The 15,715-nt window shown below is 41.0% G+C and overlaps 1 protein-coding gene across 3 annotated transcripts in view; it reads right to left on the bottom strand.

Annotated features, from left to right (window-relative positions):
• Nucleotides 1-132: 132 nt before the first annotated feature.
• KCNIP4 (potassium voltage-gated channel interacting protein 4) overlaps nt 133-15,715 on the bottom strand; it is a 475,310-nt gene continuing 459,727 nt past the window's right edge. For all 3 annotated transcript variants that reach the window (XM_045522689.2, XM_074349824.1, XM_045522688.2), the window contains exons 5-8: nt 5,980-6,087; nt 3,969-4,073; nt 3,254-3,316; nt 133-1,624 (exon numbers count right to left, since the gene is read on the bottom strand). In XM_045522689.2, coding sequence (XP_045378645.1) covers nt 1,577-1,624; nt 3,254-3,316; nt 3,969-4,073; nt 5,980-6,087 — 324 coding nt within the window. In that variant the 3' untranslated portion in view covers nt 133-1,576. The remainder of the gene's footprint in view (nt 1,625-3,253; nt 3,317-3,968; nt 4,074-5,979; nt 6,088-15,715) is intronic.

Below are 15,715 nucleotides of genomic sequence, written 5' to 3'. Positions count from 1 at the left end.
ACTCCCTTTCGTTGCACTTAGCGCCACCCAGACAGAGATCTCCACAGTTCAGAAAAGCCATTAAGAAAAAGGTAATATTTTCAATCTAGTAATTACAAAATGTGTTGAAATAAAGACCTGTAGCACAGACAGTAGAGTTATAAACATTTTATTTGCTTTTATTTTTTCTTTTTGAAATACAAAATGTGCACATTGAGTTTACACAAACACGCGATGGCAGATCTCAGTGTACATGTATTGTACTACTCTGAACTTCTACACTGGTGCTAGCAGGGCAGCTGTCAACATCCTCTCTCTACACCAGAATAGGTACCTGATTTATTGTTGTAAAGACAGTTGCAGGTCTCCTCCTACTCTAGCCTCTTGGTCTTTGATATTTCTGCAAAACAGGAGGGGGTGTGTATCATTAGTAACGTTGTGGCAACTTCACAATGTTGGCCTAAGATCATTAAAAATAATCGGAATGACTGGAGTTTTATGATGAGCTAAATCATAATACAGCCCAGGGGAGCTGCTTAGCACTTACATTCATCTTCTACTAGATTTCAGTATTATAGTTCTCAAGATAATGGAATCACTGGTGTTTTCAGAGTGAATTCTGCTTGCTGTTTGTTCCTAGTAGGCGTTGGGGCAGCCAGGGTTTCTTTGTCCCTGATGGCATGTAATCTAATGGTGCCGGGAGGGGGTTGGGAAGGAGGACGCACCAGGCCTTTACTGCGGTGAAGGGTTACTTGTTGCTAAGCGTCACTGTGTACAGAGGGCAGATCTCCTGGCCCTTTGCATGAGCCTGTGGACATCCTCGCTTTGTCTCAAACCCTCTTGGACCTCCACTTAATGACACAATAGGAAATAGTCAACCTGTCGGATTGAACAAATCCAAAATTACAGACATCATGTAGGCCTTGGCTATAATATGCATTATGAAAAATTTGGAAATGCTTATTAAATAAGCTTTATTAGGCATATGCGGACATCTGGTGATAAACTGATTTGGTTCATGTTATAAAAAATGCCAGGTAAATGAATGTCTTTAACAGAAGACAGCAAATCCATAGAAACTGGGACTTGGGTTTGTTTGTTTTTCTCAGTTGTCGTAATCTTGTCTTGTTTCCTTAAAGTATAAATGGAATTATGGCATACAAACATGGAAATTAATTTCTGGAAATTAAATGCAGATGCCAGTATTTTAGAAAACAATTAAAAATCCTGGGGATGAATACATACAAATGAGTAGCAAAAACCACTGATGTGTTAAAATCACTGATAATGTGAAAGCCTCAATAATCCCATGGCTACAGAATCAGTAAACCCATATGCCAGGTTCTGCTCCCTTTGAATATTCACAGGGTATGAAATGACTTAGAACATCCCGTGAACTCAGCGGCATCATGAAAAGGATGCAGATTTATAAATGGAAAACTCAAATCTCTTGAGGGTTGCTTTATATTAAAACAAAGCTAGTTTGCATAATATGCCTCAGTGTAAAGCTGAGCAATCTATGCTAAGAGTGGTAGCTCCAACTTCGTGTGTAGAATAGTTCACGTTTGTCTGTTGGATCAAGGACACGTTCAACAAGTTAAATCACATTTTCAAAGAGCTGCATGGAGCGCATGATGTTTTCATCCTGTAAGGGGAAAAGGGCGGGATTCAATTCAGCATTTCTGCAAAGGAGAGAGCCCTCCGAGTCCTGCCTCCCCCGCCGAAACCACCTGTGCACAAAGCTGCAGCACGAGGTGCCTGTGAACATCAAGACCTTCTGTGGAGGTAGATAACTGTGGAGAGCCCATTTTATGTTCTGTGGAGTCTACTGGGCTTTAAGCACTGTTTAAATCTTACTTGGTGTGAAGAGGGGCTATTTCTCAAGTTAGAATGCAAGGATGGGAACTGAGGGGCACAGAGGCGGTGAGCGACGCAGACCGCACTTTGGGCAATCACGGGGAGCTGGTACACAGGAGAGGAAACAGGGTTTGTGTGTGAGCGTGGAGCCAACATCATGAAGATTGGAGGTTGGGATTTAGGAGACGTGTTAGCAGACATCACATCTCTCTGGGTCCGTTAGGGATAACTCTGCAGCCTTTGGGAACCTTTAAAAATGAATAGTCTGTCCCTCACCGCCTCCTCCCTGGTACACAGGCTTCCGCTGGCGCCCCAGAGCTCCCCTGTGCCCCCTCCCATCTGTAGTGCATGGCGCATGGTGCCCCCGGGGCTCCAGGACAGGTCAGGCCCCACCTGTGTCCACCCCCATCTCCGCTGTGAATAAAGTCAGGGAAACGAGAAGGAAAAAAAAAAGAATGATCTCTCAACACCTAGAGAAAGGATCACTTGACAGAAACAACTGCCCAGTGGCTGTGCTCAGTTTAGCATGCTCCTGGGAAACTTAAGGGGACAGACTCTGGGCACTATCGGGGCACGTGGAGGTTGTGACTGTTTATGGTAATGGAAGAGGGTGGCAGAACTGATGGTGGCTTCCACTGCTGGAAGCCAAGTAACAACAACATTAAGCACTTGATGTCACCAAGTTAATTCGAAGACTGTCACACTGAAACGTGAGTTGAGAAATCAGCAGGCATCAGGAAAGGAAAAATACATCAATGTGAAAATGATGAGAAAAGCTAAACACCGGCAAGCTTCTTAGTCCCCGTAATGACTTTGAAAATGCTTAACTGTGGTTCCACCCACACATCAAGTCCACCACTTCTAGGTGTGCGAGTACTGGCCTCCCACCGGAGGGTGGAGAACTACGTGGATTTTTCCCCGGGAGAATTTTCTGCTTTTTAATTTTGTGACTGAAGACCGTTACTGGTTCAGCCAAAAAATACATCCTGTCCACAAACGTTGAAGTAATGATGTTTCTCTTAAAAGTCGGGTATGTGTGGCCAGTGATGCACACTTGGCTGTACTGAAATTCTCAATCTCTGGAGGATATAACAGACACGATACATGTTATGTGCTAGTTTTGAGGACAGAACAATACGAATCGCTCATGTTTTATCCTCAGTGATGAATACTCTCTAAAAGATCTGGGGAGCTAAAACACACGTGCAACCTTCGTTTCTCCAGGGCTTCCCTCCTTGCCTGCCTTCGTCTGGGGGGGCACCCTGTAAATGTGAATTAATTGAATGAACTGTTTCCAGAGTGGTGATCTTAGGCAGGTGATCTCTGCCCTTCGCTCAGTTCATGGTGGCTGGCTGGCAGGACTCAAGTTGAGTCGTTAAGAAAGCAAAGGGATGGCTCCTTTATTGTCATTACTTACTTTTTGGCAGCTTTCGATGAATTCATCTATGGTGACCACTCCATCTTTATTCTTGTCCATTTTCTGTTCAGGAAGAAAAGAACAAAAACCTTTCCTCAGACTTACCCCTTGATACCCTCGCACCTGACCTGAGCGAGCTGAAGCTGAGGGAAAGAAAGCCCGGCTGCTTGTTTTATGGGGAGGACCTGCTTCAGAGCACAAAAAAAAAAAAAAAAAAAACTGGTAGTTTCTCAGTGACAAGAACTGTGGCTGACTGATTAGAAGCTGTTGCCTTTTCAACAGAATAGGATGCAGGTTGAGGGTCACTCAGCCTTGGGTACAATCCTGCCCTCCAGCTACAACAGAGTTCAGGCAACTTACTGAAACTTTCAGAGCCTTGGTTTTCTCATCTGTAAGATGGGGCTAATGAGGATTTATAAATAACCTCATAGGGTCTTGTGAGAAATGAATGAAAACACCAAAAAACACGTGAGACACAGAATTGCTTGGTGGTGTATCCAGGACATGAGTAACATTCAGTAAGTGGAGTTATCAATATTATGATAAATTCAAACCCAAAATTGCTAAATTAGTATGATAGTGTATGTTCTATAGTTTTGCCTCTTTTAGTAAAAATTATTTTCCTTTCCATTCTTTTGAATTCTCATGATGCTCTGAAACATCGGGAAATTCGATCTCAATTTCACTCCCTCTCTGATGTCTGTTGCGTTTCTACCTGGAAAAATGTTTCCACATGTTGTCTGGGAGCATCTTCTTTGAGGACAGGATAGGTGCATTTACCCATCATATCATAGATTGCTTTCATTATGTCAAGCATTTCCTGAAAAGCAAAAGGCACTCACGTGAGGCACATGCAACGTGTGAAGAAACCACTCTGAGATACTTTGACAGATTATTCTGACTTAATTTCAAATTTTTAATTTTTTCTTTGATTCTTCATTAAATGCCTTTTGGTCTTCCCAGAGGAAAAGCCAATGGCCTTATACCTTAAAAGCAGCAGAATCAGAATGTAAGAATCACTTCTAATTTTGGTTTCAGAATTAAATAAATTCCCACATATTAACATGATCAGGAAAGAAACACTCTGGTTTAATATTTGGACTTCCACAGACTTCACATAGGCTAGCTTTGGTTTATTGAGTTATTACATACTTTATAAGTTGATCAATTTCCATGTATTGAGAATAAATGCCACATCATAAGACTTATGCTAAAACTAAGTCTCAAAGCTCATTAGGATTTTCATTGTTTTTTTTTCCTACCATGGCTTCTTTAATGTCACACATGTAGATTAGTCAAAATATTATGACCCTGGAAACACTCTGAAATTTTAATTTTTTTATTAAAACAAAATCTAATTTTGATTTGTAATTTTCAATCTTAGTGAAAATACTGCCTAGTTACTTAGACATTCAGATATATTGTTTACACTTGTTTTCTTCATATTGAAGTTCCTACATAAGAGTCTGGATTAAGATGGTAATATGGATGTAATATACATTACTTCTGAGAGTATTCAGTTTCATTTTAAATGATCAAGCTGTTTGTAGTTTGTAAATTATAGGTGGAATCTTTTAAGACGTTTTGAGTAAGAATAGAAGTATAGAAGTTTTTTTGACATAGAATTCATGAACTGAACTGGGTAAAAATGATTAGAACAGCAAGTTTATGTTAAACACAGAAAGGGATAGAAAACAATGAAAGGACCAAGAGGCACCTAATATTCTAGAGGCACCTGAGTACTAAGTGTCTATTATTTACCAAATATATAAGAGGCACTGACTACCCAGGATATGCTTAGGATACATGAAGACTTAATACCCATCAAGTCTTAACTTGGCCACCCACTGGTGAGACCCATTCTGGCCCCATGTGTCCTCTGATTAAGAAACACAGATAAAACCCATGGCCACTGATCAGGTTAATTGTCACAGTAAAGCTGCAGTCAGGTACACTTGTCCCCGTGTCTTCAATAGAGCAAGTTTATGTCATTGGCCGAAGATACGTTTTATTTGAGGAGCCTCTTGCCCAAAACTCAACTCTGGAGAAAGTGAGAAAGCAGAGAGAAAGAGAGGACACATGGACACTGAACCACATCTGGGTTCAGGTAGTGTGGTCCTGCAGCCCTACCTTCACTCCGTCCTAAAGTGGTTATCTTACCTCGTCCCTCCCCACCCTGCTTATTGGTGTGTTTTAAATTAGTTTAATTAACCATTTGATATGAACATCTGAATTTGGTCTGTGAGCTTTCTTTCTTAGACAGCTTGTCTGGAAGTGCATTTGGGGCCCCACCATTGCATCAGGCCAGTTCCCACACAACACAAGTCACGACTTAATCCACACGATTTAAAAATTGTGTCTGTTTCCATATGGACCATGTTACATGGGAGAAAAAAAGGGTTACAGGCCAAATATTCTACATCCAAACACGGTTTGGATATATTTTCTTCCTATCTGATTCTGAGTGCTTTATTCCATGTACAGTGTTTGTTAAAATGCTATTAGGAAATCCGGATGTAATCCTTCCATGTTTTATATTTATTTTGCAGATTAGCCATAAACTATTTCTACCCATTCCAAAATTTTCATCAGACTTTCTCCACCACCACACAAAATACTTCAGACTTCCCCAGTGATTTTTAAACATAGTTGCAATTGTTTGACACTTTGAAGTTAAAAACTGGGAATGGTCTGGAGGATAGCTGTGTTGGTGAGGCATTTCTTACTTCTTTAGTGATGTAGCCGTCTTTATTTATGTCATACAAATTAAATGCCCAGTTGAGTTTTTCTTGTACTGTCCCCCGAAGCAAAATAGAAAGACCCTTGATGAAATCCTAAAAAGAAATAAAAATACAATTTGATATGGCATTTCTAAAAAGAAGTAAAACACACACTCTAATGAAATTCTCTCTCAGATGATGGAAGCAAAGGTTATAACCTTCTGGACATCATAAATTTCCTAGAAGAAAACATAGGCAAGACATTTGCTGACATAAATCATAGCAATGTTTTCCTAGGCAATGTCTACCAAGGCAATAGAAATAAAAACAAAAATAAACAAATGGGGACTGATTAAACATATGTTTTTTTTGCACAGCAAAGGAAACTAAACAAAATGGGAAGACAACCTGTGGACTGGGAGAAAATACTTGCAAACAGTGTGACTGACAAAAGCCTAATTGCAAGGATATACAAACAGCTCACACAACTCAATCACCAAAAAATCCCTGAGCAACTCAGTCAAAAGATGGGCAGAAGACCTAAACAGACAATTCTCCAGTGAAGACATACAAATGGCCAATAGGCACATGAAAAGATGCTCAATATTGCTAATTATCAGAAATGCAAATCAAAACTACAACGAAGTATCACCTCACACCAGTCAGAATGTCCATCAAAAATTCCACAAATGATAAAGCTGGAGAGGGTGTGGAGGAAAGGGAACCCTCCTATGTTGGTGGTGGGAATGTAATTTGGTGCAACCACTATGAAATCTCCAGTATGGAGATTCCTTAAAAAACTAAAAATAGAGTTACCATATGATCCAGCAACCCCACTCCTGGGCATATATCTGGAGGGAACGCTAATTTGAAAAGATACATGCACCCCATTGTTCATAGCAGCACTAGTTACAATAGCCAAAACATGGAAACAGCATAAATGCCCATCGACAGATAACTGGATAAAGAAGTTGTGCTATATATACAATGGAATACTACTTCGCCATAAAAAAGAATAATCCCATTTGCAGCAACATGGATGGACCTAGAGATTATCATACTAAGTGAAGTCAGACAAAGACAAATACAACTTATCACTTATATGTGGAATATAAAAAAATGACACAAATGAACTTTTTTACAAAACAGAAACAGACTCACAGACATGGAAAACAAACTTATGGTTACCAAAGGGGAAAGGGCAGTGGGTCAGGATAAACTAGGAGTTGAGATTAGCAAATACAAACTATTATATGATAGATAAGTAACAAGGTCCTACTGTATAGCACAGGAAATTATATTCAATGGTTTTTAATAACATACAGTGAAAAAGAATATAAAAATTATATATAGAGAGAGTTATATATATAACTCTAAGACAATGGAAAAGTCAGTTTATGATCCTTCTACACCCACACTGGAATTTATCATTTGTGGACTTTTTAATGATGCTTATTCTTACTGGTGTGAGGTGATGCCTCATTGTAGCTAAGAAAAAAATGTATATGTATTTGTGTGTGTGTATATATATATATATATATATATATATCTGAATCACTATGCTGTACACCAGAAACTAACACAACATTGTAAATGAACTATACTTCAATTGAAAAAAAAAAAAAAAGACGTAATGACACTCTTTGGAGTTGTGCAATACTAAACTTGCAAACTATAAGCTTTGGCTTTTTAGGAAGGCATGAATAAAATAATCCCTGCAGAACATGGGAAACTAGGCATATCAGAGAAAGATTGATAGGCAATTCTGAAAGGCCAGATGAGGCTGATGGTTATTGATATAAACCTGACTTGTTGCTTCAAACCACAAAGTCATAGTTACATGCCCTTAGCTGAAAAGGGGGACTGGATACAAGATCTTTGAAGGCACGCTTACAGCCTCGGTTCTCAAAATTTAGCTTGCCGCAGAATCACCTGGAGGGCTTGCTAAAACAGCTTGCTGGGCACCACCCCCAGCGTTTCTGATTCATTAGGTCTGGGGTGGGGCCCAAGAATTTACAAATTCCAAGGAGATGCTGACACTGCTGGTCCAGGGATCCCACTTTGAGAGCCACTGTCCTGCAAGAATCATCACTGGCTTTGGCCCCATCACCAAGCAGAACAGACCAGTGCAAGAATGAGACGTTTAGAAGACCGCACTTGTAAACTCACGTGTGGACTTTTTGTCGTTTGCCTCCCTAGTAGGCCCCTAGTTTCCATCTGGTGCTTCATCCAGTTCTGTGAAGCCCACTCCATCTGTGCTCCAGTGACAGAGCTGTGACTGGGGCAAAGTCAGGAAGCCAGTTTTGTCCCTTTGGTCAAGGCGGTTGCATCCGTGGTCGGCCCCTAACTGCACGCAGGCCACCTGAGTGATTTTTCAGGACTTCTGCTAGGAACCGTGTGACAGGGATTCTCTTCCTTCCTTGCTGACATGAACGATCAAGCCTGGAACAGTCAGGTGCTGGCATCTTGCAACCAGGAGGGAGCGCACCCTTAGCCACCCTGGCCTGGAGCCAGCCCTATCTCTGGACTTCCTGTTCCTCTGAGCCAATACAGTTATCATATTGTTTTTGTTAGTTAGCATATGATTATCTATTATTTGTGAACAAAAGTACCCTGATTCACAAGCTGACATCCGATTCACATCTTCCTCTTAAACACTGTATATCCTGAAACTACATACACTGAAAGATAGCTATGAACCTTGAGCACCCCCCTCTCTTTTAATATACCATCCTGCAAGATGATGTGAATAAATAGTTATTTCAAAACAGAAACAATCCCTTATCTGTGTGAAAGGAGAATGAAAGATGCCAGGTATCTTGTTCAAGTTTCTGCTCTACATTTTTCTGAATGGTAATTGAAGTATGTCAGGCGGGAGTTACAAGGCTTAAAATAAAAATAAACAGCTCTAAAGAATATTTTGCATCATTACCTTACTTTTGTCTATGAAGGGTTACAACTGTTCCCCAATGTACAAAAATGGTAAGTGGGGACCCATACTGAATTCTGGTTTCTAATGTCTTATGATAAAGGCAAAAGAAGGAAAAAGGCATAGAGATTTAACTTGATAATAACCCAGCCCTGTTCTGTAGTGAGCTTTATCTATCTACCAAACCTTTACCTGGTGCCTTAGTGCTGGGTACTGTGCCGGGAACATCTGTTCTCCTGTGTGGGAGGCGGTCATCGAGAGGACATGACCTCAGGCAGGACCCAGGCAATCGGAGGGTCTTACCCCTTCCCCCGACCTTGGATCATCCATCCTACCCACCATTCCCACCCTAGGAGCTGCATCGAGGACCCAGCCTTGCGAGAGCATGTGTTATCGAGACCATCTGACAGCGTGCATGACTGAACCCAGGTCAGGCCTCTGTGCACACTTTTAAGATTTTGGTGGGCGGGTGGAGGTATACTCATCTCAGGGCTGCCCAAGACAAGCCTCCTATGGGAGTTGCCTGGTTTATTAAACCTGCTGCCTACCTATCTGGAGTGACCCACCTTTTTCTTCTGTCTCTCCTTACCCTCTGGGTATTTATATTTGTGATTTTTATTTTAAAATTCGTTAATTTTTAATGGCCTTCAGTGAGATCAAACCATTTCCTTTAACTTCATTTAATAGTAGTAATTTTGACAGTTTATTGAGAAGTGTGTAGGGCCCAGTATTAGGCAATTTCTAGGCATTATTTTATGTCAGTCTCACACAACCATAGGGAACAGGTATTGTCATCTTTATATTAAAGATGGAGGCTCAGAGAAAATATTTGATTGAGCTAAGGGATACAGCCAGTAAGCATCAGAGCTGGAAACAGCCCAGATCTCTGGCTCAAAGCCTGGGCTCTCATTTTACCTAGAACTGAAGCACTGGGCTGTGGTTACACGGAACAGCCTGATACAAACACACGCTACACCTCTTTTCTGATCCCACAGGACACAACTGTAAGGTGAAATGAAGCAGTGACTCTTAGTGATTGCGATTCAATAACTTACTAATAACACTTGTAGAACATTTGGAGGTGCCAGGAATTCATAATTCTTGCTGTGAAATGACTGCATAAATGAACTAGAAAGTAGCCTTAGCTTTTAAGAAGAGAAAGTGAGTCAGTATGTGAATATACGTGCGACTATGAACATGACAATAAAAGATCAGCTGAAGGAGAACCCCAACAGTTAGCTAACCTGGAACACTGAAACAGAGACAAAGGAGCGAGAGACAGAGACAGAGAGATACTGATGTCAGTTCTCTGAGACTGACCAGATGTGAACCAGGATCACTAAAATTATCGAGCATATTAAATGTGCCAGATAATCTTCTGAACTCTTTAGATCCATCATTTAATCTTATAGCAGGCTTGTGAGGTATCTTATCATTATTATTTCCATTTTACGCTGAGGAAACTCAAGCGCAGAGAGATTGGGAACTTGCCCCCAGCTGTCCCAGCGAGGAGTGGCAGAGTCTGGACTGAACAGTCTGACTCACAAGCATGTGTTCTTTCAGACGAGGAGAGATTGCCAGTGCTCCTGTGGAGACTGCAGTGTTACAAGAGGAGACTGACTAGTTCTAGGACCAGGGGCAAGAAGGGTATAAGAAAAGACTGGAACGTCTTGTAGTGCCCAAAAGTAAGGAAGTGATCAAAGAAACAAAGAAATAAACAAAAAACAACGCCAATGATGTAGTTGTGTTGACGCCAACCGGAAGAGCTTCCAATGGCCAAGCTGGAACAATTTGAGCAACAAGGTAAGATGTTGAACTGTAACTCAAAATATAAAATAGATGTCAGTTAGTCCACACTGATATAAATAACTGATGGAATACGTCCATAAATGGAGGAGAAGAGACAGATCCAATCAACTATGTGGATCGTCCACCCTCAGTGCAGGTAGAGCATAACTCCCAATCTGTACACGTGGTCTGTGCATAACTTCCTTCCAAAGAGTATGGTTTGGAAAGAAGGAAAAGAAAGAGAAACTTGACAGTAAAGAAATGCCCAGGACTACTTCAGCCAGGTGATCAAGGTCTACGTCAGCCGTCATAAATCATCTTGGTATGTGATAAACTCTGGTACCTTACCCCAGTGGTCTTCCTCCTCAAAACACATATCCCCAGTCTAATCATGAGAAAAAAACATCAGACAATTCCCAACTGTGCAACTTTCTACAAAACACCTGACCAAAACTCCTTAAAACTGCAAAGGTCATCAAACACAAGGACAATTTGAGAAACTGTCATAGCCAAGAGGAGCCTAAGGAGATATGAATAAATGTAATGTAGTGTCCTACACAGAGTCCTAGGACAGAGAAAAGGAATCAGGTAAAAGCTAAGAAAATCTGAATAAAGCATGGGCTTCAGTTAATCACAGTGTATCAACATTAGTTCGTTAATTGTAACGCGTTTACCATGTGAATGCATGGTGCTCATAGTAGAAACTGGGTGTGACGTATATGGGAACTTTCAGTAGTCTCTTTGCAATTTTTCTGTAAATGTAAAACTGGTCTAAAATAAAAGGTTTATTAAAAAAAAAAAAAGAGGGACCTGACCTTTAGACTGTTGGAGCAGTTGATTGGATGCTTTTTCTCTTGTCTGTTTCTCTTGTCTGTTTTGTAATAACCTTCTGCAACTTTCATTAAATATTTCAGTGTATGCTATGGAAGACTGAAAGTCTGTTTCCCCTGGGGCCACAGGACTGTAGGCAAGGGCATCTGTGGCTGGAGGAGCTGGATACCCAATAGCAAGACTACAGGGAGGGAGCAGGCCAGAATGACAGGGTGCCGAGCGAAACCCGGGACACCACGCATCGTGGCCCTGTACCTTGGGAATCAACAGAAATGCATGGGTGAGGCACAGGTTCAAGAACCTTTATGGGGAGAATTGCTGGATTCTAAAAAGTTAGTAATGAAAATGGGAGAATGAATGTCAGCTCCATGAGGACCAAAATGTGTGTTCACTGTTGTACCCCCCTGCAACTTGAAGAGTGTTTGGCAGGGAGTAGTGCTCAAAAAATATTTGTTCAATGAACGAATGGAATGAAAAGACATCTAAGCTACTTTCCCCTTTATTTCCAAAAAGAGAAAAGCTCCCTAGAACGGGCACTAGACAAGAAGAACAGAATTACGTGTACTGGATGTGTGTGTGTGTGTGTGTGTGTGTGTGTGTGTGTGTGTGTGTTGAGGGATATAAAAATAAAACTTAATGATTTAATAAATCTGACAAGATGGGAATTCTATACTATTGGTGACATTGCCTAAACAGCTCCCTTGCTGTCTAACAGCTCAAAAGAAAATCTCTCTCTAACGTGCTAAAATGACAGCCTAGAAAGAAAGTTTTCCCATAACTGTAACTGATATTTAGGGAGAAAAAACATTTTTTTCTCATTACTGTGAATGACAAAGAGATTATTTGGGGGTTTCATAATGCCTCCAGGGGATGCCACTCACATTTCATTCTGTAATGACTGAGTTGTCAGGGAATGGAGTTTTCTTGAAACTCTGGACTGCGGTAGCCCGGGTGTCAAGTCATCAGTTAGCTGTAGTAAGCGGGGACAGCTATTCCAGAGTTGTTCCCAAGGAAAAACACATTCTAACTCAGCCTCAATAATTCAAACAAACTTGCCACTTGGGACACACTCAGAGGTAAGCATTGCCCTGATGGTGGTAATATTCTAGAAAAGGTAACCGTTGGAATGGTGGTAAAGGCTCAGGGTTGCTCTTGCTGCCAACAACTGTGTGTTTAATCAGTGGGTAAGATGAATTACTGAGTGGTAATTGTAACCATTGGTGATAATACTGTCATCAAATCATAGAAAGCCATCTTAAGACACCTTCCAACAGACACTATGCCTCAGTGTCTCCCTCTGCAGGAGGTAGTCTGCTGTGAGGCTTAAGAATAGGAGCTGGAAAACTATGGTCCAGGGTGAAATGTGGCCCACCGCCTGCTTTTGTTAATAAAGATGCATTGGAACACAGCCATGCTCATTTACTTAGGATTTGTCTGTGGTAGCTTCTGTCTACAACGGCAGAACTGAGTTGGTAGAACAAAGACTGTATGGCATGCAAAGCCAAAAATATTTATGGTTTGGTCCTTTACAGAAAAGTCTGATGCCCTCTGGTTAAAACTGTAAGTTTTAAGTTTCTTCCATGTCTTTCATGGCTTGATAGTTCATTTTTTTTTCACTGCACATATATTTTTAAATTTACATATATGTACTGTTCATTGTTTCTAAGAACGTTTTGAGCTTTAGCTTTTTAAATTTTCACAATGATCTAAAGAATAAAGCCAACCACAAAATAAAAATTAATTCAAAGATACATACACCTTGCTATTAACAGCACCATTATTTATAATTGCCAAAAAAGACATATTACTAAATGAAAGAAGCCAGTTTGAAAAGGCTACAAACCATATGATTCCAACCAAATGACATTCTGGAAAAGACACAGCTACAGAAACAATAAAAAGATCGTGGTTTCCAGGGGTTTGGGGAGAGGGAGGGAGGAATGAATAGATGGAGCACAAGGGATGTTTAGGGCAACGAAATTATTCTGAATGATACTACAGTGGCGGCTACATGGAATTATGCATTTGTCGAAACCCATAGAATGTACAACATCAAGAGTGAACCCTAGCATAAACTATGGACTTTGGTTGATAATAATGTGCCCATGTTGGTTCATTGATTGTACCAAATATGCCACACTGAGGAGGGATGTTGACAGTAGGGGAGTGTATATGTGTGGGTGGGGAGGGCTGTGTGTGAACTCTGTATTTTCTGCTTAATTCTGCTGTAAACCTGAAAGTGCTCTAAAAAGTTGTCTATTAAAAAAAACAAAAAACGTAAGTTTAGAGACTTAGGTGGAGCTGGGTCTGCCATTTACTAACTGGATGACTGGCCAAGTCACGTAGCCACTCTAGGTTTGGGATTCCTCATCTCTGACACGTGGCAAGTGATACAGGTCCTTTATTTCTTATCTGCAACGCACCACCCCCATCCAGAAACACTTTTGTAAACTGAAGGAGAAAACCCTTTACTGGAAAGCCAGGGGAGGTGGCGAATTGTGGAGCCAAAACTCACTAGATGCCAAAACCTGAACTGAACTGACATGAAACTGTTGGAATCTCTATCACCTCTGTGATAGATAATCCTATCTATAGAGTAAGATAGCTGGAGCCTACCATCACTATCATTGATCACCTATTATACACTATCTATCAATCATATTAGTCAGAAGACATTAAAAGCTATATTAATACTTCCAAATCACAGTAGCTTGACACAGTGTCAGTGCATTTATCACTCACACGTGGTGAAATACGAGTAGGGGTGGGGCCCTGTTCCATGCAGTCGTTCAGAGACCCGGCTCCTCCCACTACGCTGTGAGGCAGACTGAAATATGTAACTCACAGCCTCCAGTGGCGGGAAGAAAATGGAAGGAGGTGTGGTCACTTCTGCTCATCACCCTTGGTAAAAACTCAGTCCTGGCCCCACTGAGCTGCCGGAGAGGCTGGGAACACGACCTCGTCATGTGATCACAAAGCAGAGTGCAGGGACACAGGTCAGCAGCTCTCTCTGCCACGTTCACTGTTTATCATGGCTTTGCTGCACACGTTACACACTTGATGACAGCGTACTGCAGACCCGGCTGGAGACATTAAGTATGCACAGCCTATGCACAGCATTGTGTTTCTAAAATCTGCAAGACTCTCAATGACAAACTCAGTTTGCTCAGAGGATTTCAAATGAAGGACTGGGGACCTACATGTGCCTTATAGGCAGAATGACACAGTTGCTAAGAGATGAATCCTGCACCAGGCTGTGTGGGGTTTGAAGCCTGGCTCTCCTACTTTCTAGCTGTGTGACTTTTGGTAGGTTGCTTAACTTCTCTGTGAATCTCTTTCCTCATCTGCTAAAAAGATGACAATCATACTTGTGGAAATTTAAATAAGTTACTATCTGTAATTCACTCAGCACGATGTTGGATTCATAATGAGTGCCGAACAAGGGTCAGCTGGTATTAGTGTGCACAGTTATTACAATTGTCAATGTTATTTTCACACCCTGAGTACAGTGACTTATTGTGTAACTACATAATAAGCGCTTGTTTAATAATCATATGCAGAACTGTCTTTCACAGCCTTGCAGACAAAGCAAACATCTGGCCTGTGCTTGAATGTGTTCAATGTTACGAGATCACTGTGTAATAAGATCATGTCATTATTAATTGGACTCATTAGAAAAATCTCCCTTGCAGTAACTACTATGGTTAACATCGAACAAGTATTAAGCACACATTTGGTGCCAGGTGCTCAGCCAAGCCCTTAACTGACACGTTTTTCCATCCTTCCGTTACCCCGGGAAGGAGCTTTGCAGGCTGATGTTTTACAGAGACAAACACCAAGCCCAGAGGGTTGAAACGCTCAGCCCAGGATCTCACAGCCACTTGGTGGCAAAGAGGATTCAGATCTAGACACATCTGTGTCCAGGGCCCCTCCTGTCTTATCCATTCTATCTTTTGGGCTTCAGCAAATTAAGTGGGAAATTTCTATTTCCCTTTATCTTAGAATCAGGAGGGTCTCTCCCAGGGTGCTATCGCCACTCAAAATATGTTCGTTATCCAATTTCTATTTTCTAGAGACTTTTCAGGTAACTAATAAATTTAGAACAATAACTACGACAGCCTAGTTTTAAATTTTGATTTAACATTTATTAATTTAGCCATTAGTTTGTCTTTTAAAGAAAAAGACATGTTACTA

This window comes from Camelus bactrianus, chromosome 2 (genome assembly GCF_048773025.1).
Source record: "Camelus bactrianus isolate YW-2024 breed Bactrian camel chromosome 2, ASM4877302v1, whole genome shotgun sequence".
Lineage (NCBI taxonomy): Eukaryota > Metazoa > Chordata > Mammalia > Artiodactyla > Camelidae > Camelus > Camelus bactrianus.
Note: the sequence above shows the minus strand (reverse complement) of the source record. Positions and strands in the feature narration are given on the sequence as shown.